Here is a 26406-nt window from a genome sequence, read left to right as displayed (position 1 = left end):
CACGGGCTCCGAGTAACCTCTTTTCTTCAGTCTAGGCCTCTCAATTGCCAGACCGTAAGAGAGAATTGAACTGGATCCTCGTGGAGGATGGGACCTTGACATAGAAGGTCCCGGAGAGGAGGCAGGGGAAGAGGCTCCCCTGCCAGAAGTCTTCTCATGTCTGCGTACCAGGGTCTTCTTGGCCAGTCTGGTGCCACTAGAAGAACTAGGCCCCGGTGTTTCTGAATCTTGTGGATGATGGCGCCCAGCAGAGGCCACGGAGGAAAGGCGTTTAGCAGAGTCCCTGGAGGCCACGGCTGAACCAGGGCATCGATTCCGTGGGAGAACGGGTCGCGCTTGCGGCTGAAGTATCTGGGTACTTGAGCATTGGACTTGTCCGCCAGTAAATCCATGTCCGGAATCCCCCAGTGATCCACAATCATCTGGAAGGCTGTGGGTGACAGCTCCCACTCTCCTGGATTTAGGCGTTCTCTGCTGAGGAAGTCTGCCGTCGTGTTGTCCTTCCCGGCAATGTGGACAGCGGAGAGGTCCTGAAGATTCGCCTCTGCCCAAACCATCAGTGGGGCAATCTCCAGAGATACTTGTCGGCTTCTGGTTCCGCCCTGACGGTTGATGTATGCCACCGTGGTGGCGTTGTCGGACATCACTCTGACTGCTCTGTTCTTCAGTTTGTGAGCAAATCGAAGGCATGCCAATCGGACTGCCTGAGCCTCTAGACTGTTGATGTTCCACGCTGACTCTTCTCCGCGCCACCGCCCTTGTGCGGTGAGTCCTTCGCAGTGTGCTCCCCAGCTGCTCAGGCTGGCATCTGTGGTGAGCAGGGTCCACGTGGGGGAGGACATCCTCGACCCCTTGCCCATGTGGTCGGACTGCAGCCACCACCGTAACTGTGTCCTGACTCTGGCAGGCAGAGGTAGGTGCGTGGAATAGTTCCGTAGACGAGGGCTCCAGCGAGAGAGCAGGGAGTGTTGTAGAGGTCTCATATGGGCCCTTGCCCAAGGTACCACTTCCAGGGTGGATGCCATGAGACCAAGAACCTGCAGATAATCCCAAGCTATGGGCCGACTGGCTCCCTGGATACGCGTCTGAAGTTTCAACCTTCTCTTGGTAGTGAGACTGACTGTGTCTGCCTGCGTGTCGAACTGTACTCCCAGGTATTCCAGTGACTGGGAAGGCTGTAGGCAACTCTTGCTGAGGTTGATTGCTGAGGTTGATTACCCAGCTTTCCAGAAGGGCGATCACTCTGTCGGTTGTCCGATGACTCTCCTCTCGTGATTTCGCCCTGATCAGCCAATCGTCTAGGTAGGGATGGACCAGAATTCCTTCCCGTCTGAGTGCCGCTGCTACCACGACGACCACCTTGGTGAAGGTCTGCAATGACGTGGCCAACCCGAAGGGTAGAGCCCGGAATTGAAAGTGGCGTCCTAGAACCTTGAAGCGTAGGTAGCGCTGATGATCCGGATGGATCGGGATATGCAGGTAGGCTTCCGACAAGTCTAATGCCGTGAGGAATTCTCCTGGCTGTACTGCGGTCTTGACGGAGCGCAGAGTTTCCAATGGAAACCTCGGGACCCTTAAGTATCGATTGACGGACTTGAGGTCCAGTACAGGCCGAAAGGTGCCCCCTTTCTTGGGTACCATGAAATAAATGGAATAGTGTCCAGAATTCACTTCCCAGGCAGGTACTGGGATGATAGCGTTCAAGGACAGGAGCCTCGCCAAGGTAGCTTCCAATGCTGCCTTCTTGTGTATGGGACATGACGATTCCACAAACTTGTCCGGAGGGAGATGATGAAAGTCCAGAAAATATCCCTCTCGGATAATGGCGAGGACCCACTGGTCCGACGTGATCTCAACCCATCTGGGGTAGAAGAGGGTTAACCTGCCCCCTATGGCTCCGTCCCCCAGATGAATCTGCGGATTCATCGGCATTGGGAGGCGCGGCCGGGACCTGAGCCCGGGCCTGCTCCCCGCTTGCGCTGCTTGGTCCGAAAGGTCTGATTCCTGGCCTGAGGACGTGGTGCCTGGTAGCAACTCCTGTAAGGAACAAAGCGCTGTGAACTCCTGCCCCTGAAGGGCCTTGGAAAGGAGCGCTGGCCCCTTCGGAACCGATCTTCCGGCAGTCTAGGCACTGGAGAGGCACCCCACGTACTGGCCAGTTTATCAAAGTCGCTGCCAAATAGGAAAGAGCCCTTAAAGGGCAATCTGGTGAGGCGTGTCTTTGAAGGCGCATCAGCTGACCATCTCCGGATCCAGAGCTGCCTCCTGGTGGCTACGGAAGATGAGATCCCCTTAGCTGTTGTCCGGACTAGGTCTGATGCAGCATCCGTGAGGAATAAAAGAGCTGACTCCATGTCAGCTGCTGGAGCGTTGTTCCTAACCTGTGACAAACAGGCACGCGTCACCACTGTGCAGCAGGTCGCGATCCGCAAAGATAGAGCTGCCACCTCAAAGGTCTGTTTCAGAATGGCATCCAGTCGCCGGTCATGAGGCTCCTTGAGGGCCGTCCCCCCTTCAACCGGAATGGTAGTGCGCTTGACCACAGCGCTAATCAAGGCGTCCACCTGAGGGCACGCCAGCAAGTCCTGAATAGCCGGTGCCAATGGGTACATGCCCGTCAGGGCCTGGCCCCCTTTGAAGGAAGCCGCTGGTGCCGCCCATTCTAAATCTATCTGTTGTTGTGCTGCTTGCAAGAATGGAAAATGGTAGGCTGTAGGACGAAGACCTTCCAGCAGGGGGTTCTGCGCAGAGGGTACAGAGCGCTGGGACCTGTAATATCCAACTCCGCCAGACACAGACACCAGGTCGGAGAGATCCTCCTTGGGGAAGAACCGCCTCATGGTTCTATATGGCTCAATCCCTGGGGGAAGCTCCCCCTCGTCCGGGAGTTCGGACTCGTCCGGTGAAACCTCCTGGTCCGACTGATCTGGACTGTCCAGCGGCAGAAGGTCCCGCTCACGATAAGGGCGTGAGGGTCCAGGAACAGGATCCGCCACCACAGCGGCCGCCGCAGCAGCCGCCACAGTCGCAGCCACCGCAGGAACTGCAGCAACAACAGGAACAGCAGGGCCCGGACGGGAAGCCGTTTGCATCTGTACAAAGGCATGAATCCCCTTAAAGAGATCCACCCAGGAAATGGAAGCAGCCTCTAATCGCCGGGGTACAAGATCCCCCGGGATTCCCGATTGGTCGAGACTGCCCGCTAAATCCGGGGTAGCCCCTGGGGAACTGTCAGCAAATCGTGGCTGAGACTGGTCCTGGCCCGAGGGTCCCACGGCCTCCTCACATTGGGCACATAGGGAGTCTGGCTCTTCACTGTGCGTGGCTCTAAGCTGGCATGCAGAGCAGAGGCCAAGGGCTTTAATGCCTGAGGCAGGCGGCGCCGCTGAAGACGCTGAGGCGTTCTGTTCCATTGAAAAGTATGCGCTGAATGAGAGGCAGCAATAATATGCGCTTAATAGAACAGGCACACAATAATAGTATGCGGCAGCAATATGCGCTTAATAGAACAGGCGCACAATAATAATAATATGCGGCAGCAATATGCGCTTAATACAACAGGCGCACAAGAATAATAATATGCGGCAGCAATATGCGCTTAATACAACAGGCGCACAATAATAATATGTTCTCAGCAATAGGCGGCCATGAAAACAGCTCAATTGTATGCAATATGCTCTCAGCAATATGCAGTTAGCAATACACGCTCTATGGCTTTCAATAGGCTCTCAGCAACAAGCGGTTAGCAATACACGCTCAATGGCATTCAATATGCTCTCAGCAATAGGCGGTTAGCAATACACGCTCAGTGGCATTCAATATGCTCTCAGCAATAAGGCAATATACGCACAAGCAAAATGGCACCCGCCACGGCATGCCACGCCGCCGATCCTCTGTTCCTCGGAGACCAGAAATAAGAGATGTACGCCTTACCTGATCCTCGGCGCTTCCCGGCTGGAACCCGGGCAGTCTCCGGCTGCGGGGGGAGAGGGCAAGTACCTTCACCGCCGCGTTTGAGGATATGCACCCGCTGCCTCGTCCACGCTGGGACCGAGGCGCCTCGTATGCCTCACCCGAACCTCGCCCGGGGGCTATGTCCCTGCCGCGATTCAGTCACCGGACCGAGGACTTAGACCTCCGGGGGATCACGGAAATCACCCCGGGAAACTCTACTGGGGGAGGGACCTTAGGGTATCACCGCAGGAGTGCGGGGCTCGATATTGTAAGAAAGTAGAAAATAGAAAGTAGATTTGGAAAACACGCTCAGCGAGCGTGCATGCTCTCCAAACTGCTTTGGAGACGGAAATTACTAAGTTGCTACGCTTCCTGTCGGGGTATATATACGCCCGTGCTGACGTCAGATCCGTCTCCAACTGCTAGCACGCAGATACTATACCCATTCGTTCTGAGTCCATCTGGCTACATGCCAGGAAATGGGCTCTTTAAAAGAATTAACTACACGCAGCTATGTTTTAATACATAATTAATAGGCACCATTTTTTTTTTTATTACTTTTTAATTGTATCCAAAAGAACAGTACAATATATGAACATTTAGAGCAAACATCATTGCCTCAAACATCATTGCCTCAACCATACAATACCAATATTGGATACATACAAATGTTGTTTTGAGTTTTAATAGTATCTTACATTTGCAAACAATAGTTACCCTTCTCCACCCCTAATTCCCTACCAAGAGATCCCACCTCATTATCAATTGCTCCACTTTTATACATCTTATATTTCTTTTACACTTTAATAAGTCCCATTTGAACATCAACCATTTCAACTATGTTAGAGCATAATCCAATTTCACTTCTTTGCTCTGAAATGACACATCCCAATCATCTTTGCCATATTGTCATGTTACACTATAATATAAGAAGGCAATTATCTTACCTACATACTAGACCCCTTACATGGCAAAAAATGTAATATCATAAAGGGCCTATAATCTAATTAAAATAATTACTTAAAATAACTTATTTGGATTAGATATCCAGGAGAAATACACCTTCCATACCTGTTTGAATTTAGACATTCTACGCTTCATAATGGCTATCAGCTTACACATTTTACATACCTTATCCAACTGAAGCACTATTGCCTCTATCTTGGGAGCATCCGGAAACTTCCAACACAATGGTACCTTACATCGGGCTGCTATGAAAATCTGTTGTACAAGCCCTTGTGAATTTCGATTATGATTCTCCTGGGGAATATTTAGCAGCACACACTTTGGAACTTTACTCTTTTATAAAGTCCAACCAACCAACAATGCCACCTCTTCCCAGAAAGATTTAATCACTTCACAGTCCCACCAAATATGATAGAAAGTGCCCATCTGTCCACAACTCCTCCAGCAAGCATCTGCCAATTTCAGGTATATCCTATGTAGTTTTCCTAGGGTAAGATACCATCAGTAAAATAGTTTATAGCTATTTTCAAGCAGGGCTGAAGATATAGATGATTTGCTTGTTTTCAGAATGGATAAACTCCATTCTTCCTCTGAAAGCGCCTCACCCATATCTCTCTCCCACACTTTAATATGCGCCAGGATCGACTCAACGGCTCCATTCAAAACCACATAAAGCTTAGAAATAACCCCTTTTATTTTATCCACTCTTGCATATAAACCTTCCATGAAGGATCTCCCTAGCAAAAGTTGATCCTCAGTCCTTTTAGTTTTCCAAAAATGCAGATCTGTAAATAAGAAATTCTTCTTTGGGTAATTCATATCTAAGAATGTTTCAAATGTTAAGAACCTCCGAGGTTCCCAAATATGTTCTAATCGAGTAACCCCACACTCCTTCCCTCTTAAAGGCTCCCAAAGCTTACATGGTGAGAAAAATAAATTATTAAACAACTCAGAAGAGTAGAAATAATTTCTGTGTCCCATAAATCTATTATGCCATTTTCTCAAATCTGGAGTGTAATGCTTGTACTCAGGACTATTTCTCCAAGATGTCTCTAAGTATCTGGAGGTTGCCACAATATCACTTGTAAAGGCATATGTCCAATCCAACTCTGCTCTATTGAGACCCATTGTTTGGATTGTAAATTTTAAACTAATCCACAGTCGGTCTGAGTTGGGCCGCTACATTAATACCAGCAAAGATTCAGAACACTGAGACCCCATCTACTTTTGAATTATACATTACATTCCTCTTTACTCCGAGGGCACAGTTTCCAAATGAAATCAAAAACTCTATTTTGCCAGAGGGTCAGCATAGCATTAGGAATGGTTATTGGAAGCATCTGGAACAAATAACCTAATTGAGGCAAGACATTCATTTTAAATCACTACAATTCTTATCCAAGATTTCAGACTTGTCAATTAATTTTAAACCCAGAAATCTTACTAAAATTACCCAGTTCCCTAACTACTGCATCCAGAGATTGTGCTAGGTTAGTCAGAGTAAACAGGATGTCATCAGCAAAAAGAATGACTATAATCAGCTGGTCTGATGCTGAAATCTTGGATAAAAAAAAAAAAAAGTTGCTTCTTATTTTGATGGCCAAAGTTTCCAGAAAAAGAGCAAACAGAAGTCGAGACAAGGGACAACCTTGCCTTGTTCCCCTCCCCACTATGAAATTGTTGGAATAAGTCATTAACTTTTATACAAGCCTGTGATTTCTTGTAGCTTCCCTAACCATTTCAAAAAATATTTCCCAAAAACATTTTTTCCATTACTTGAAATAAGAATGGCCAATGCATCATACTGAAAGCCTTCTCTGCATCAACCGTGAGAAACCGAGAAGCTACGGTATATCATTTTGTGCCCATCACGTTATATCAACTATCTTTCTTACACTGTCAGAAGCTATTCTGGCTGGAATAAAACCAGCCTGGTCAGAATGAATAAGCTGCCTAATTACCATATTCAGCCGGTCTGCTAAAATTTTCACCAATATTTTCATATCCTGGTTAATCTGAGAAATGGGACGATCGGACCCACACACCGTCCTGGTTTTGTCAAAATTGTAATGCCAGCCAACTTAGAACCAGCAAAACAAAAAATCCCTCACATCTAAGAAAAATAAAACACTTTAATCTACTGGCCCACCAACCCTGAGGAAAACTATCAATAAAAAGAATGCATCAGGTGTTCGTAACGAGCCTTCGGGTGCGTTTCTTGTATCATCACCACTGAAGCTGAGAGAGCTGCTTCTTATGAAATGTATTTAAGCCCTTTGCATTGATAGATACTATCCTAAAAGTAGCCATAGTAAAGATAAGTATCTAAAACAAAGATTGATGCCAAAACCAAAATAACAGCACCCCATGATACAAACATACGGTATCTGGGAGCAATTAGACAAATTACCAAGTATAATGGATCTCCCAATATCTCTCCCTCCCCTTAAGCCCCCCTTCTCCCTCCCCCAAACTTGATCTGCCATATCCTCTGTGCAGATAGTCTTCTCCATCTAGAGAAAAAGAGTCAAAACAATTCAATGGGCTAGTTCTCCACTTGAACTTTATCCTGCATAAACAAAATAAGTCTCAGTCACAACTTCATCAAGGCCAGTAATGACTAAATTCTACAAACAGACTTATCTTCTCCCAATGTTCTGCAAACATTAAGTCCATAATATGAAACTTCAGATGAGAATGATGGCTATAGATTAATAAGGATTAATCCAACCAGTATAGTGCATTCCATGCTACTACTGCTTCAGATAATAAATATTGAGTCAGTAATATAGTAATAATATAGCCACATCTTGGATCTCATTCAGGTCTCCTCTTTGGATGATCCTGAGCCACCAGACTGACATTGAAGGCAGCTACTCCCCTTGCCTGCTCTCTGCCATCTAGGGAAATCATCCTTGCGAGGCCCAGTTCTAGACATTCCTTGAGTGGTGAGGGTTCCAACAAATCCTTTGCGTGCAGAACTTGCCTCTGCCACTGTCTGAATCCTAGTTGAGATCCCATCCAAGGTATAAAATCAATCCAAAGGGATGCAGCCATCTGTACTTTATGTTCTCTTTTCTCAAAAAAAGCAGTAACATCACGCAGCTCTTGGTGATTCTGCAAAGTAGTTTGTGACAAATCCACATACACTGCTATTTCCTGACCTTCACAAGGCCACTTTTACTGCTTCCTTGCCACTAGTGCTATTTTTTCCAAATGGCATATTCATGAATACAGACAATTTTGTCCCAAGGGTTATTGTTCCTGAATGACCAAGAGCCCTATGAGCTTTAACGTTTTTTTTTTATCCATGTCAACAGAGGCTTTGTTCCCCTTTATATCAGCAAGGCGATATCTGCAGAATCGAATATAGCTGTACAGTCATTGTAATCTGGTTTCTCCTCAAAACCTCTGAATCTTAAGTTACTTCAGCATGCACGGTTCTCTAAGCCTGTGACTTTTTCTCTTTTAGTTTCACCACCTCTCTTTGCAAGGAGTCACTATTAACTATGCCTTTTTTTTTTTTTTTTTTTTTTTTTAAATAGACTCACCATGCACCTCCATTCCTGTGTCCATTTCATCCAATCGTCTGCCAACTCCTCCTTAAATTCCGATATCATGCTCATCAGTTCCCTTTTATATCCTTCCAATTCTTCATAAACCATTCAGGGAATTCTGCACAAGATGGAACATCTTGATTTGTCTCCTCTTCTATGCCACTCAGGCATAATTGCACTGTTCCTCCTTCCATTTCCACTGCCACCTCGTTCCTGCAGCCTGCTGCACTTTTAATTTTAGAGTATGAACAGAGCCCGAAATCCATTCCTTTCTTTTTTGATGTCTTTACACACCAAATCCCTCTCTCTGCATTCGGAATGCATGTGGATAGCCTTGATTTTCTGCAGATTCAGATTAACAGAGAGGAGCACCTCGATTAGGCAACCATCAAGCCTAATAACGTCACTTCCTCCAGTAGGTAACAATTAACTTTAAATTTTATTACAGTGAAAAAAAAATAAATTAAAAAGGACCTTCTAAATTAAGTAGTCCAAGGACTTTTCATTATTCATCCCTTGCATTTACCTTTATTAAGAGGAAATAAGTACAATATGGTGGAATTTAGAGTTTGTATTTACTAATTACCAGCAGCTTTTTATTGGGCTTTTCTCTGCATAGCATTATTATAGATTAATTTACCACATAGCTATCAGTATTGTGCCTTGTATTAGCATTTAAACATAGCATGTCACACATATCCAGCATAACTCTCTGCTTCAACAGCAGGGGGAATGAAGAAAAGTGGATCTATATACAGACAACAACCAACAAGGACTGAATTATTTAGTCTGGGTAAACAAATAAGCATGGGTATATCTTGCTTATTGCGGCGGTTACTACCCCTAACTAATTAAGCTAGATATTTCACTTAGATGCAGTTCCAACACTGCTCTCTACATTAATGGTGGAGGTGGAAGGGAAATAGAACCAAAAGGTTACTAAGAGCCAAGAGTAACCAATAAGTATGAGAAAAAAAAAAGTGCGAAACTTGCTGGGCAGACTGGATGGGCCGTTTGGTCTTCTGCCGTCATTTCTATGTTTCTATGTGAGCATTGTCACAACAGAAAAAGGTTGAGAATTACTGGTCTATTGGATTAAGTCCTGTATTCCCAAAACTCCAAGTTTAAACCCATATTAAGAGAAAAGAGGAAATATTTGTGAATATGGTAACTGTGAAATGGATTGCTGAAATGAAACCCAATAAGTTAAGTACAGATAAAACGAGTTGCTTACTTGTAACAGAAGTTCTCCGAGGACAGCAGGATGACAGTCCTCACACTTGTGACATCAGGTGGAACCTGGCCCTGAACTTTGATCTCAAAGATTCTAGAGCTTGCAAACATGCCCTACTGAACATGCGCAGCTATATTTATCATCCTTCTCCCTAGACAGAGCCCCATAATACATTATATAGCTAATACATGGAGAAACCAACTCCCAAGGGAGGCGGGTAGGTTTCATGAGGACGGACATTCTGCTATCCTTGGAGAGCATCTGTAACAGGTAAGCAACTCTGCTTTCTCCAAGGACAAGCAAGATGGCAGTCCTCGGACACGGGTGATTCCCAAGCTATAGGGTCTCCATACAAGACAAACCAGGAACCCCACATTGCTGAAAGCACCACCTTTCTCCCATTTGCCTTTGAAGCAGCTGACCCAAAAACCAGGTCTAGGTAGGAAAAGTGTTGGCTTCTACAAAAGAAAACCATACAACAGACAGTCACAAATACCCAGATACATAGCAGAGGCGCCTTAGGCAGGGGCATGATATAAAGTCCAACAAGAAATATGCTTTGCCTCATGGGACAATTACAGTCAGGCTTTTGGATCTGCGAATCCTGACAAGCAAAGTAGGTCCAGATCCTCCTGGATACAGGAAAAGGCCTAAAGAATCAACCAAGAGAAGAACTCTTGGACAAAGACTGCACAGGTTCCTTTGGTGTCACGACAACTGAAAAATCAACTGCAGACAACTAGCATCTAAATGACAGAATGCATTTGCAGAGGCGTGCCAATGATTGGCTGATAAGCACAATGGGCAGAAAAATCCAAGCAACATTTGGAAGCAGCAGGATGAGATATAAACCGGATATCATATATTATTGTACTCTATGAGTGAATAACGTGAAGTAGCCTACCTGTACAAGGGTTTTCCGATGATAGTAGTTCAGTCACAAAGCAAGTTCAGTAACCATGTCTTGGCACCAAATGTAGTAAACTTCCATAGCTTTCTGGAAAGGCAAAAGCCTCTCTTTTCATATTCATCTGATTCTATGCTGGAGTGGCCCTGTGGCTCCATTCAGTTTATTAATATAGCTCGGATTTATTTGTATTTTTTTTTAGTTTGCCTTTCTAAGTGATACTCAAGGTGGCTTACAGCATTAATAGAATTCAGGAATTTTACATCCATGCCCAAAAAGCTAATATAAGTGGGTACCTAGGCCAATGGGAGATAAAGTGACTTGACCACGCTTACAAAGAAATATCAGTGGGGGATACTAGGTTTCATCACTGGTATTCCTGGTTCTAGCCCATTGCTCCAACAAGTCCAACATGGGAGGTAAAAAAGTTTGTATAACTGGTGAAGTGCTGTCTTTAGAGAACACTTACCTATTAGCTTCATGGAGTGTCTCTTAGTCATAGTACTATTTGAAAAATCATTCCCTGTTTACCTGTTCTACCCCACTCAAAATTCTAAGATCTCAATCATATCTCCTTCAGATTGAAGAACCTTTCCTGTTTATCCTCTCTTAATAGGGAAGCCATTCCATCCCCTTTATCATTTTGGTTGTCCTTTTCTGTAACTTTTCTAGTTCCACTATATTCTTTTTAGAGATGGGGCAACTAGAACTACTAAAAATAGTCAAGATGAAATCTCTCCTGTATCCATACAGAAGCATTATGATATCAGTTTTATTTTACATTCCTTTCCTAATGATACCTAATATTCTATTTGATTTTTTAACCACTGCCACACACCGGGCTGAAGATTTCAAAGTATTATTCATAATAATTCCAAGATCCTTTTCCTGGGTGGTGATGCCTAATAAGGAACCCAGCATCGTATACCTATAGTTGGAACATTCTTCCCTATATGCATCACTTTGCTCTTATCCAAATTAAATTTCATCTGCCACTTAGATGACCAGTCTCCCAAGATCCTCTTGAAATTCTTTGCAATCAGCTCATGATCTAACAACTCTGAATAATTGTGTCATCTGCAAAGTTGATCACCTCATTCATTTCTCCCTTTTCCAGATCATTTATAAATATATTTAAAAAGCACTCCACTATTTACCTTTCTCCATTGAGAAAAATGGCTTTTCAGTCTTACTCTGTTTCTTAACCTTTAGCCAGAATAGTATTTTGACTCCTATTCTGTGACTTTTTAATTTATTTATTATTTATTTATTTATTTTTGGTTTTTATATACCGATCTTCCTGCATTAAATACAAATCAAACCGGTTTACAAGGAACAAGAAACTGCCTGAACGGCGATACATAGAACTAAGAACAAATGGTAAACATGGCAAACATAGTTAAAATTTAAAATTTAACTGAACAGAGAGAAAAATAATTACAATGCATAGTAATAAATGTCCTAAAGCATTCTAAGGGAAATAAGTGATTAGTTAAATGCAGAATCTGGAAATGCAAGGTTGAATAACCATGTTTTAAATTTTTTCTTAAAGGATATTGGGCAAGGATCTTGTCTAAGGTCCGGTGGGAGATTGTTCCATTCAATGGGTCCTGAGGTAGAGAAGGCTCTGATCTTTCGTGATGTTTTTGCTTGAGGGACGAAGAGAGTGCCTTGATAAGCTCTTCTCATTGGCCTGGTGGGATTAATAGGGCGAACTTGATGAGTTAAATCGATTGGGGCAAGATTGTGTACAGATTTGTGCATGATGGTCAAAACTTTGTATCGGATTCTATATTTGATAGGGAGCCAGTGAAGGTTGTAGAGAATGGGAGTGATATGGTCCCTCTTTTTTGAATTGGTTAGAATCCTGGCGGCTGAATTCTGTAACATCTGAAGCGGCTTAGTGGTGATAGCCGGGAGTCCAAGTAATAATGAGTTACAGTAATCGATTTTTGTGAGTATGATTGCTTGTAGAACCAAACGGAAATCATAAAAGAGCAGGAGAGGTTTAAGCTTCTTAAGGACCTGAAGTTTGAAGAAGCCCTCCTTTGTTGTATTGTTGACAAACCTTTTGAAGTTCAACTGGTTGTCCAGGAGGGTGCCTAGATCTCTTACATGAGAGGTCTTTTTGATGTTATCTAGTTTTGTTGAGGGGAAGTTAGGAAGGGCTTGGTTGTCAATTTGAGATTGATCATCTTGGTGAAAAATTGTCTCGCTGGACATGAGGTTTTCATCTTGAGATATTTCCCAATGAGTCACATGAGGGACTTTTATCAAATGTCTTCTGAAAATCCTGCTACACTATATCACTTTTCCAAATATTTGTTAACCCCTTCAAATACATGTAACAGATTTGTAAGTCAAGACTTCCCTATGCTAAATGCATGTTGGCTCTGCTCCATTAGTCCAGATAGAAACTAGTCTAAGGAACAAAATTATTGGCTATCATTTTGTCTGGCACAGATAGGCTCACAGTTCTGCAGTTTCCTGTAGTTCTTCAGGTATGGATCTATTCTGTATGTGTGATAGAGTGTGCCTTAACAAGAGCTCTTTTCAACAATCCCTTTAGAACCAGATTCCTCAGACTGATAATAAGCAGGGGCCCAGAACTTGGTTCTAAGGCGGGCTGGCATTAGCCCAAACCTGGAGCCAAAGGCTGCTAAAGCCTGAAGCTGAGCTCACTGAGTCTTGATTCCGAGAGAGAAAGACAAACAGGAGAAGTTCAACTCATTCTTGGTGGGGATGATACTGAGACAAAATTTGAAAGACTGGTGTCAGCAATGACACACTTATCACCAAAGTGGAGGTATCCAAAGATGGGTTGCTCAATTAAGTCAAAAAGTTCAACACAAGGATTTTGACTCTTCTAAAATATGGAGCAAAAGCATGGCGATTCTTCTATCTAATTCTGCCTCAAACAATATCAACAGGGTCAGCCTCAGAGACCACTTGACAACCTCCAGAACTTTCTGAAGATGCTGCTCAAAGGCCTGATTAATTCTGTGAAGACTGATATGGCAGCTTCAGAAACTAGAGAACAGAGTTCACCTCTAGAAATGGATGCTTCAGAAGGCGAGGAACTTCCCATTATCTCCCGGTTCTTGCAGCTGGACATCATGGAGTTGAGTCAATGCTTTGAAGCTTCCACTTAAGGTTCAGTAGAGATTCCCTTTAATTCTCAACTTTTTGGAGCCCTGGCTTTGACTCTAGTTGGGGGAAACAGATTTCTCTGAACTATTGGGCCTGACCTTGGGAAAAGAAAGGATTAATGGCTCCTTTGGCATTATTTATTTATTTATTTATAACTTTTTTTTATACCGAAGTTCAGGTAACAGAATTACTTATCACTCCAGTTTACATTATAACAAGTAGAAAACAATGACAACATATGTCTTACAATGAACAAGGGAGTGAACAACTTGGATAATATAACATAACATAACTAGGAACAGTAGCAGTATGCACTATTAGAGCATATATTTATCACCAGCTTTGCTGGCTTTGTATCGGCTCAAGGCCAACATCGAAGAGCTAGACTTAAGCTCACTGTCAAGAAAAGTTGACCAACTCTAGAAGACATCTTTGCACAAATATTGCAACTGGAGACATCATGGCCTTGTTCCAGACATCTGTAACAAACTTTGTGAAGGTTGGTAATAGACATATTCTGTTTACCCTTGAGACAAAACTTGAAGCCACTGGCTTGCTTCTCTGTCATGATCTGGAAAATTGCTGATGTGAAATCAAAATGAAGAAAACATTTTCCTTTTTGATTAAAGAGATAGTCTGAAGCAAAAAAATTTCAGCAATGTGGCCTGCCAGCACAACCCCACTAAAAAAAGAAGTGAGACAAAGGCAGAGGTATTGCAAATTTAATAATAAAAAAAAAAAAAAAAAATACAACTTACAAAATGCTGCAAAATACTTAACTAGTAAAGTTACTAGGACTTATCTAGCAGAAAAAACTGCATTAAGAGATAAATGTTTTTAACTACTAGTAGGGCTACTGATAAAAAGGTAACAACCATGCTGTGTATGACTAGAGACAGGCTTTTACTTTTGCACAAAGCTCTAGAAGCTTGCTTCATTCACTGCCAAGGTGTGCTCATATGACCCACCTTTGCCACTGGTAAACCAGCTTTGCCTTCAGAGAATAGTACAAAGTGTTTTTTTTAAGATGATAGTAATGCACAAACAATATTAGAAAAACACATGGTTCACAGGAAATGAAATCAGTCAATTAAAAATAAATAATTCAGCATACCGCTTGTACAGAGTTACATTCACGTCTTGTCTCTAAATACCGCAAGGCACGTTTCTCTTCTTCCTTCAATTTAGCATCTGCCTGTACAGAAAAAGAAGTGTGATTATTTTTACAGTGCACAGCACTAACAGCAAAATACACTTTGTAACCATGCTAGTGGCTTTTGACTTACATATTTCATATAATTTTGTACACCATTTTGCTGTAAATAAGAAGGTGCTTGTGTTCTGTAAAATCTTTCAGTTGAATCCAGGTATGCCTTCTCAAAATTATCCCGATAAATCTGCAGCTTATCTTCAGGGTTGGAACACAGATTAACTGCAGATACAAAATAATGTTACTCTTTGTGTGGCTACAATAGTCACAATTAATGCAATCTGAACTTCAGGAATGTAGAATTTCTTTTAATTTGTTTTTCAAACAGCCAGATTACTTGACATGCAGCATCCGTACCATCAAATTATGATCTAGATATAATTAATGCATTCAATGTGTGAATGTACGAAATTCAGATTACTCAATGAAAATACTGAACAAATTTATTTTTTTTTTTAAACACACCAGGTCTTGGAATTTCACTGTTTTTAACAGAAGATTCCAAGCCATCCAAGAATAAGCTTGTGTGCTTATGTCTGCCCTGCAAGACAATATTCCTGGAGAAAGACTGACCAAATCCTGCCTTTTCATTTTTTGCCCCCCATTTTCTCTTTTTTAAACCTAATTATATTTTCATTGCATCTGTAGAGCCATGCATGCCAAAGCTCCTCCAACAGAAAAATGTTACTTTTATCTGTTTTTTTTACCCAAAACTACTGAGAACACAATAGCAAAGTGTACACTGGGGCATTTAGTCCACATCACTGCTCAGGGTTTCATGGCAGAGATGCTATAGGACATTGAAATTAAAGATTCAGTTTAGTACTACATTAAGTTATCAGCACTGCATACTCTGTCTGCTGAACTTTTCAAGTTTACTGTTTTGTTTTATTGCAGCTGAGAATTATATGGCACTCTGGGCACCATTTTAAATTTTTTTTCACACAGAAGTTTCTTTTTATCCTCTTTACACATACACACTCCCACCCACCCCAAAGACAGCAAAGTCAGGCAAATCAGACATCCTGGCCAATCCAAGGAAAGCCTCCTCATCCTTCAACTCTACTATATGGTTAACTGGGGCTGTGTTTCCACCCTCCCGAAGTCTGAATGAGAAACCTTCTCAATATCAATAGAAAATTAGGCTGAGTCCCCCGGACCTCAGCACACCTAAGCCATAAGGCCAGTCTTCTCTATACTCTTTCAATTTAAGTCTGAAACATGTTGTGCTCAATGCCAAATCTGATGTCTGATCAGTAGTTATTGACCTATACCAGTTTTATTATTTTTAAATGAAATTATAAAAGAAAATTTGAGCTTTCATATAGCTGCCTTTGCCACTTTCTTGTTTCAGTTTATGACAGCAACAGAACGAAATAGAAGCTCCAAAGCTTACTGTGTTAAAAATGCTTCCTGCGGATGTACACATGCATGCACATACATGAAGGCAAAAAATGATATACATGCTGAAAAAAATATAACTTAAAAATAATTTTTCACACATTTCTGGGGCTTATGCCATAAGCCACTCTCAGCTGTCCTCTGATCGATCCCCTGAAGAAGTGCCAACTAGAAGTTGCATGCAACACAGAGATAGCCACAAGTGGGCAGCAGACCACACACTGAGTCAAGTCCAACCAAAAAGTACAAGGCAGGTCAGCATCTGTGGCCCTACATCAAAAAGATAGAAACATTGTAGTCATCAGCAATGGCCACAGAGCTGGCCGACATGGCAACTCTAGGTCCAGAGTCCTAGCGCAGCTATTTCTCTCCCCCAATCACCTCCATGCCCCAGCATCAGTGGTTCCTGCATTTAATTCTACAGCTCTCCTAGCCACTGGCAGCAGTCTTCCCCTTCCCGTCCAGTGATTCAATGATTTGCTGTTTTGGAATTCATAGATATAAGGCACATGCAGTTCAAAACAGAAGATCAATGAACTAGATGCAAGAGGGAGGAGCAGTGTCAACAGCTAAAGAGACAAGAACTGGTGCTGGAACACAGAAGGGATAGGTTAAGGTGGAAGTAGGAGCTCTGAGGGACAATGGGGATAAGTAAGAACTCAAAGATTGAAGTGAAGGACTGTGGGGAATCCAGGAGAGATTGAGAATCTGAACTGGGTAAGATTTGCAAAGTGGAGGAAGAATGGGGACTCCAGATAAAAACTGAGTAGGAGAAATGGGGCTGGGAGCCAACAGGAGATTAATGAGGGATCAGGAATTGCATGTGGATTGAGGACATTGGATACGGATTGAAGAAGAAAGTTATAGGGGATTAGGGACTCTGGATTGGAGGAAAGAGCAGAAAATTATGGAGAGTGACTGAAGACAGGGGAGACAGTGGGGACTTAGTGTTTTGGTGGAAGGAATGAATGAGGGATTTGAGATGGGGGCTATGTATGTGAGATGGGTATAAAAGAAGGGGGCTTAAAGGTAGAGAGGGATTGAGCAGTAGTGTGAATGGGCTGGGGAGGAGGTGAGAGGCAGTGGAAAGATATGGGTCTGTGAAGGGAGTTATTGATCGTGGAAACTGAGCTGGGAAGGAAAGGAAAGATAATAGGATGCTGCACTGAAGATAAGAGATAGAGAGGATTAACAAGAGAGAAGAAGCTAGGGCTGGTGATGAGACAAGAGTCAGAGGAAACCAGTTGAGGGATGAGAATTCAGGGGCATGGAATTCAGGGATCAAGCAATGGGTGAAAGACAGGGGGAATAAGACTAGGGAAGGAGCAAGAGGCAGGAAGAATGAGAGGCTGGGTAGGGGTTGAAAAGGGATGAAACAGGGTGATGAAAAGCTGGTAGGTATGTGAGATGTTAGAAGATGAAGACTAGGGACTGGAGGGTGACGTCTAGCTATGTGGATAGAGAGGCAGAGAAGAGAAATGGAGGAGAGAGACATGAAAGGGAAAGATCAATGTCAGAAAAAGATATTGGAAGGAAATAAAAACAAGGAGAGGAAAACTGATTTGAAAAGGAGACCCTGGAAAAGTAGTTAGGAGATGACAGAGAAAAGTGGAGACAGACTGAGTCAGCATGATTAGAAAAATAAAACATTCAACAAAAAAGTAGGAAAAAAGTGTTATATTTTCAAATTAGTGACTGGAATGCATCAATTTTGGGAATGTGAATCTTTGCTATCTTTACATTTTGTTTAGTATGGAGAAATGCATTTTCTATTTTGTTTCCTTCAGTGTTACTCTACATGCAATCTCTTGCTTCTTGGGGTTTCCGGTCTAATTTTTGTCTTCATATTTCCATTTCTAGTTTTTGGTCACTTATATTCTGTATCTGGTGAGGGTTTGTGTTTTCTACATGTATGAATGAAGTGAGAAACTGATACAAATAGGATTGGAAGTGAAATAAAACCGTTTTCAGAAGACTTTTCACGAGGAATTAAACTAAGAGTATATTTATTTATTTATTTATTTTTAATTTTTATATACCGAAGTTCTAGTAGGGACTACAAATCACTCCGGTTTACATAAAACGAAGAACTGCTCAACAGATAGCGGAGCTTTACATGGTACCGTATAACATATGGAACAGTATAACTGGTTGACAATTTAACATAGTGCTAAATAAAGTGATAATATTTTAACTGGTAATAAATAAAGAAATATAATATTTTATATAAGAAGTATAACTATTTAACGTAGCAATAAATATAAATATAAGCAATGCCTAATATATATATGAAATAAAGTGAATTTTTGAGCTCACAGATAATTGTCCAGTTGCAGATTCTTAAAAGTAGTACTTTATACATATATATATAAAGCAATGGGCTTGGACTGGCTACAACAGAGGGAAGTGAGCCTGTGCAGGGTAGACATGATACATACTTTAGGATACCTGAAAGGTTTTAATGATGCACCAACTTCAAACCTTTTCCACTAGAATGAAATCAGTAAAATTAGGGGTCATTAAATGAAACTCGGGGTGAGCAGAATGACTGATCCAACACCAGAAAATAGTTCTTAACAAAGGGTGGTGGATGCCTGGAATGCCCTTCCAGAGGAGGTGGTGAAGACAAAAACAGTTGAAGAATTTAAAGTGACATGAATTGAAAGTGACACTGTAGTTCCCTAAAGGCTACAGGATGGAAATGAAGAAAAGGATGATGAGGTAACTTGCTAGTGCGGCGGTTACTACCCTTAACCAATAAGCCTTGATACTTTTGATTCAACTGCAACATTGCTCTCCGCTTCAATGACAGGAGAAATGGAGTTGGATTCAGACAACAACCAATGAGGGCCCTGACATTTATGGTTGGAGGAACTGATAAGCATGGAGGGAACTGCATGGAGCAGCAATTACTATCCTTAACAGAAGGCAAGGGATTACTACCCTTAGCCAATAAGCCTTGATGCTTTTGATGCAATTGCAACTTAACTCTCTACTTTGATGGCATGGTGAAAGACAAATTGGATTCAGATGACCACTAACACTTGCAAGGTCTGGAGTACTGATATGCAGACATAAGTGAAAAAGTACAGAACTGCTTCAAAGGCCAAGTCCATAAGCAAAACATATCAGCACTGTCTGAATTTTCAAGGTGGCTCATCAAATAACTGCACAGAGAAAGAGAAACACGAGGTAACCTGCATGGCATGGCAGATACTATCATAAGAAGCTTGCTGGGCAGACTGGGTGGACCATTTGGACCTTTTCTACCATCATTACTATGTTAGAATATGGAACTCCTTGTGTTTGAAATTTTTCTGGGTTTGTGCAGTCTGAAGAGTAAATTCATACATTGCAACTTACGTGTACTATTGAAAATTTACTCTTTAATGACTTATTGTAATCTACAGATGTCCACACAAAACTTTTTTTTGTTTGGTTTTCATTCATTTCATCTATTTTTTGGCATTTTATTTTCCAGTTTGTTTCATTTGTTTCTGCAGATAAAGGAAAATTGGTCCTTACCTGATAATGTTCGTTCCTGTAGTACCACGGATCAGTCCAGACACCTGGGTTTTGCCTCCCCTCCAGCAGATGGAGACAGAGAAATTTTGATGGACTCTGCCATAAATTCCAGGATGCCACCTACAGTCCGTCAGTATTGCTCAGTCACAAAGCATCATGATATGAAACCAAACTAACTATATACAGTAACCTAACAACTTAACTGGTTCACTAACCTCCAAGTGGGAACAGAACTCGTGAGACATGGTAAAACAAAGCTCTGCCGAACAAAACTACGAACAGCTGAATGAGCGGACTCTCGATTACCTGCGTGCTCCAAACGGGCGGGACTCTGGACTGATCCGTGGTACTACAGAAACGAAAATTATCAGGTAAGGACCAATTTTTCTTTCTCTGTACGTACCCGGATCAGTCCAGACTCCTGGGATGTACCAGAGCTCACTCACCTGGGCTGGGATCCGGAGAGGCCCGCTCTCAGCACACCTGCTCCAAATCCTCCCGAACCTGGGTCCTAGATGTCCAGGCGGTAGTGCCTGGCAAACATATGTAACGATTTCCAGGTAGCCGCTCAGCAAATCTCCTGTGGCGAAATATGCTGACATTCCGCTCACGATGTAGCTTGAGCCCGAAGCCCTTGAGGCAAGGACTTGCCCTTCAAGACAGACAAATTGATAGCCTCCTTCAACCATCGGGAGATAGTGGTCTTTGATGCTAAATTACCTCGTTTAGGACCACTCCAGAGCACAAAGAGATGATCCGACACCCGAAAACCATTGGTAACCTCAAGGTAACGCAGCAACGCCCTACGGACATCCAGTTTCCGTAAGTCTGTAGCGAGAGGATCAGAACGGTCCAAATCCAAAAAGGAAGGAAGCTCCATCGATTGATTCAAATGAAAAGAGGAGACTACCTTTGGAAGGAAAGAAGGAACAGTCCACAAGGATATCCCCGAATCCGAAATCCTTAGGAAAGGCTCCCTGCACGACAAAGCCTGGAGTTCAGAAACTCGCTGAGCAGAGGAGATTGCTACCAAGAACACCACTTTCAACGTGAGATCCTTAAAAGTTGCTCTCTTCAACGGTTCAAACGGTGCAGTACACAAGGCCGAAAGCACTAAATTTAGATTCCAAGATGGGCAAGGATGGGACACCGGAGGCCGTAGATGCTTTGCTCCACGAAGGAAACGAGACACATCCGGATGAGTCGCCAATGGGACTCCCTGAACGGCACCACGTAAACAACCAAGTGCTGCGACCTGTATCCTCAAGGAACTACACGACAGTCCCTTTGCCAAACCAGCTTGAAGAAAGCATAAAATCTGCGGCACAGAAGCTCAAGTAGACAGAATCCCCCTGTCTACGCACTAAGCCTCAAACACCTTCCAAACGCGAACATAAGACAGGGACGTGGAAGTCTTATGCGATCGCAAGAGCGTAGAAACCACTGCATCGGAATATCCCTTGTCCCTTAACTGTTGCCTCTCAAAAGCCATGCCGCTAGACAAAAGCGATCGACCTGGTCGAAACATACAGGTTCCTTGATGAAGCAGGTCTGGGAGGTCCGGGAACCGCAGAGGACCTTGCACCACGAGATTGACCAGGTCCGCAAATCATGGGTGCCGCGGCTACTCGGGAGCCACTAGAATCACTTCGGATGGATGAAGCTCTATTCTCCTGATCACCTTTCCGATGAGGGGCCAAGGTGGGAACACAAAGCAACACATTTGTCGGCCAGGGAAGCGCTAGAGCATCTACCCCTTCTGCCCCCATTTCTCTGCGGCGAGCAAAGAAGCATGGGGCTTTGGAATTCCGGAACGTTGCCATCAGATCCATGCAGGGCGTGCCCCACCTGTTGCAAATGAGTTGAAAAGCACCCACAGCGAGCTCCCACTCTCCGGGATCTAGACGATGGCAACTGAGAAAATCCATGTAAACTCTGTCGACCCCTGCTATGTGGGACGCTGCAAGACTGACCAGGTATTGCTCTGCCTAGCTGATCAGCAGTTGAGCCTCCAACTCCACCGGTCGACTCCTGGTTCCACCCTGGCGATTAATGTAGGCTACCGTGGTCACATTGTCAGAAAGAACCTGGACTGATTTCCCCCTGATAAGTGGGAGAAAGGCCTGCAATGCCAGGCATACTGCTCTGGTCTCCAGGCGGTTGATGGACCATTGAGATACCTCCTTGGACCACTGCCCCTGCACCGACTGCCACAGACAAACCACTCCCCACCCAGAGACACTGGCATCCGTAATCACGACCGTCCAATCCAGAACGACCAGGGGAACCCCACGGTTCAAATTGTCTGAAAGGAGCCACCAGTTCAAACTGGACCGTGCTGTGTCCGGTAAAGGTAACGGCAGATGAAATTGTTCGGAGACCGGACTCCAGCGAGAAAGCAAGGCTGATTGCAGCGGTCGCATGTGGGCGAAGGCCCAAGGGACAAGCTCTAGGGTTGAGGCCACAGACCCCAGAACTTGCAAGTAATTCCAGACAGTCAGCGGATGTTTGGACAAGAAGGCTCTCACCTGCCCTTGCAAATTGGTAATGCATTCAGCCGTGAGAAAAAAAAACCTCTTCCTAACAGTGTCGAACAAAGCTCCCAAAAACTCCAAGGACTGGGAGGAAATAAGATGACTCTTGGACAGGTTGACCACCCATCCGAGGGCATGCAGCAGCTGAAGTACCCTGCCTATCGCCTCCTGGCAAAGGATATCAGACTTTGCTCGAATCAGCCAATCGTCCAGATATGGATGTACCAAATATCCTTCTCTGCGCAGTTGAGCCGCTACCACAATCATGATCTTGATGAACATTCGGGGAGCAGTGGCCAGGCCGAAAGGCAGAGCCCAAAACTGGTAATGTTGTCCTAGAATGGAGAATCGCAGGAACGTCTGGTGATCGGTCTTGATCCCGACATGTAGATACGCCTCAGTCAGATCCAGGGATGCTAGAAATTCCCCCTGCTGTACGGAAGCAATCACCGACCACAATGTCTCCATGCGGAAATGGGGAATCCGAAGACATCTGTTAACCCGCTTTAAATCGAGGATGGGCCGGAAGGTTCCCTCCCTTCTTTGGAACCACAAAATAAATGGAGTACCGACCTTGCCGAAGTTCGGCCGGAGGGACGGGCATGATCGCGCAGAGATCTAGAAGGCGCAGAAGAGTCTCCCTGACTGCCCGGCGCTTGGTGGCGTATCCGCAGGGAGAGACTAGAAACTGATGACGAGGCTGCCGTGCAAAATCTAAAGCGTAGCCGTGTCTTATCACGGATAGAACCCACTGGTCCGATGTGAGCTTGGCCCACTCCTCGTAGAACAGAGCCAGTCTGCCTCCGACCACCGGTACCGAGGAGTGGAACAGCCAACCATCATTGCGAGGGCTTGCTCCCTGGGGCGGCCTGGGTGGTACCGGGCCTACCAAATCGCCGACCCCGAAAGGACTGAGACCAAGACTGCTGTTGGTTAGAGTTTTGGCGAAAGGATGCAGCCGGTGGCCGGGATATCTGAGGTTTTCGGCCCCCACGAAACCGAGATCTGGAACCAAACGATCCACTAGACTTCAGCCTGCCTTCAGGCAAGCAGTGTACTTTATTCTCACCGAGGGACTGTATCAGGTCCTCCAGCTCTTTACCAAAGAACAGTTTGCTCTTAAAAGGGCAGAGATCCCAGCTGGGACTTGGAAGAGACATCTGCCGCCCAGTTTCGCAACCATAACAGACGGCGCGCTGAAACAGCGGAAATATGGACCTGGCTGAATTGCGGAGCAAATCATGAAAGGCATCGGCACTATAGGCAATGACTGCCTCCAGATGCCCCGCCTGGAGGGATTCCTCGTCCGATAATGCCTCGTTGGCTAACAACTGCTGGACCCAGCGAAGGCCTGCCCGCAAGGCGAAATTGCTACACGTAGGATTCGATGGGATCTGTGCCGAAGCAGGATTAGAGTGCCCATCGCCTTTCGAGGATCCCGAGATAGGTATAGGGGTCCGTGGAGGCTCAGAAGGACAAGTCGGCGTCTATGAATTAGGCTGTCGTTGGTAGGACTTCAAATGGAGAGATGAGTGTAGTGGGTGCAGGAGCGTCCCTTGATCCTGGACCAGAATATCTGGACAATTCGGTAGTCGAATTGGGTCTTTGATGGAGAGTCGGAGAAGGAAACTGTACCACGGTTGCCTGGGCCAGGCTGGGGCTACAAGTATCAAGTATCAGTTGAGTTCTGTCTGCTATGCACTTTTGAATTGTCCTTGTTATGAGTGGTATGGGAGGAAAGGCATACAGAAGGCCTGTCGTCCACGGGATGAGGAAGGTATCCTGAGCGATTCTGAGCAGGCTGGGTCGTATCGAGCAGAATTTGGGAACTTGAGCATTGATCTCCGTTGCAAAGAGAGATCTATCAAAGGTGTTGCCCATTGTAGGAAGATGTTTTGGGCTATAGTTGAATTGAGAGCCCATTAGTGAGGATGAAATATTCGACTTAACTGTCTGCTCTTGTGTTCGCTACTCTGGAAGGTAGGTTGCTTGCAAATGTATACAATGTTGATGAGCATGTTTGAAGATTATCAGGGTTTCCTTGCATAGGGACCATGAATCAGACCCTCCTTGTTTGTTGATGTAAAACCACCACTTGATTGTCCGTGTAGATCATGACCCTGCGGGCCCTTCAGGTGGCCTTGAAACACTTGTAGTGCATTTTGAATTGCTCTGAGTTCTAATAAATTTATCTGCAGGGTCTGCTCGGAGATTGTCCATAACCCCAGCGTTTCGTAAATCTCGAGATGTGCTCCCCATCCCTTGCGAGACGCATCAGTGGGTAAGACTGTGTTGTGAGGAGGGGTACTGAATAATGCTCCCTTGGAAAGGGTAGAGTGTAGGAGCCACCATGTTATGTACTTTCTCATTTCGGATGTCAGCGATAATTTCTGTGTCAATGGTTGTGAGTGTTTCCATTGACGTTTTAAGCCCCACTGCAGGCGTCTCATGTGTAGCCTGGTGTTGGGAACCGTGAAAATAGCTGCTGCCATGTGGCCTAGGACTACTAAAATTTGTCTCCCCGAAGGCCTGTGAGTGTGGTTCAACAAATGGAGAAGTTGACGCAGTTGTGTTATCCTGTCGTTTGTTGAGAGTGGTGTCCAGGCATGCTCCTATGAATTTGTAGCTGTTGTGTTGGCTGTAGATGTGATTTCTGAAAATTGATCACCAGCCCCAATTCCCGTAAGCACTCTATCACTCGTCAGAGGTGGTCGGTCAAGATGTCCGGAGTCGAGGCTATTATTAACCAATCATCCAGATATGGAAAGATTGTCATACCCTGTTGTCTGAGATGAGCCACCACCACAACCATGCATTTGGTGAAAACCCTGGGTGCAGCCGATAGTCCAAAGGGAAGAACCTTGTACTGGTAATGTTGATGCCTGTAGCAAAAGCATAGGTAACGCCAAGAGGATGGATGGATTGGAATGTGTGTGTAAGCATCCTTCAGATCGATGGAACACATCCAATCGTTGGGTTGAATCAGAGGTAGGAACGATTTCAACGATACCATCTTGAATTTCTCTTTGGTCAGGAATTTGTTCAACTCTCGAAGATCCAGTATGGGACTAAGGCCACCCGATTTCTTGGGTTTGAGGAAATACGGGGAATAGAACCCTAAGTTTTGGGTTTTTTGGGGGAATTAGTCGAATGGCTTTTTGTTTGTGAAGCAAAGTAATTTCTTCCGAGTTGTAACTGAGACCTTTGAATCCTTAGATTGGGAAGGTGAGGTAGTGTGGGTTTTGTGGTAAATTGAAGCTGGTAACCATGTCGTATGATCCCCAAAATCCATTGATCAGATGTTATCCTTTCCCAGGCTACTAGGCAAGAGTGGATTCTGCTAGGTGGTGTTAGATGCTATGGTGGTGGCTGTGTTATTAAAAAGATAGCGTCGACTTTATTGTGGCTGCCGGTTGGTGAGTTGGCTGCCTTTGGTTCCGTGGCTTACCCCTACACTGAAGTGAAGTCTGCTATTGCTGTTATGGACGTTGGTAAGACAGATATGTCTGTGTACGGAAAGATTGGTAAGACCTATAGGGTCTACGGGCATAGGATTGTCGGCGATTAGATCCGAAATAACGGCGTGTGGTCGAATAGTGAGATTGTGATGTTAAGGATTGAACTGCTAGAGCTTCATCCTTTAATTTGCCCACTGTCTCCTGAAATCGGTCTCCGAACAGGTTGTCTCCTGTACATGTGAGGTTTGCCAGCTTTTCGTGTAAGTCTTCCCTTATAGTGCTAGATCGTAGCCATGCCATCCTGCGGGCTGCAATGGCTGTTGCAGACGCCCTGGAAGATGTTTCATATCCTTCATAAATTGACCGCAGAAGGTGTCGAGAACACTCCTCCATGTCATGGAGAGGCGGCAGAATCTGGTCTGCTATCAAGGAAAGAATATCTTTTGTGGCTTGTATGCACTCATATAGGTATTGTACCATATAGAATTGATGGTGCATAATGCGGGTGTT

General features: G+C 44.2%; 1 protein-coding gene across 3 annotated transcripts in view; it reads right to left on the bottom strand.

Annotated features, from left to right (window-relative positions):
* Positions 1-26406, bottom strand: part of CUL5 (cullin 5) — a 281644-nt gene that overhangs the window by 169909 nt on the left and 85329 nt on the right. For all 3 annotated transcript variants that reach the window (XM_029602461.1, XM_029602459.1, XM_029602460.1), the window contains 2 exons: positions 15055-15200; positions 14883-14963 (listed from right to left, as the gene is read on the bottom strand). In XM_029602461.1, coding sequence (XP_029458321.1) covers positions 14883-14963; positions 15055-15200 — 227 coding nt within the window. The remainder of the gene's footprint in view (positions 1-14882; positions 14964-15054; positions 15201-26406) is intronic.

Source organism: Rhinatrema bivittatum, chromosome 5 (genome assembly GCF_901001135.1).
Source record: "Rhinatrema bivittatum chromosome 5, aRhiBiv1.1, whole genome shotgun sequence".
Lineage (NCBI taxonomy): Eukaryota > Metazoa > Chordata > Amphibia > Gymnophiona > Rhinatrematidae > Rhinatrema > Rhinatrema bivittatum.
Note: the sequence above shows the minus strand (reverse complement) of the source record. Positions and strands in the feature narration are given on the sequence as shown.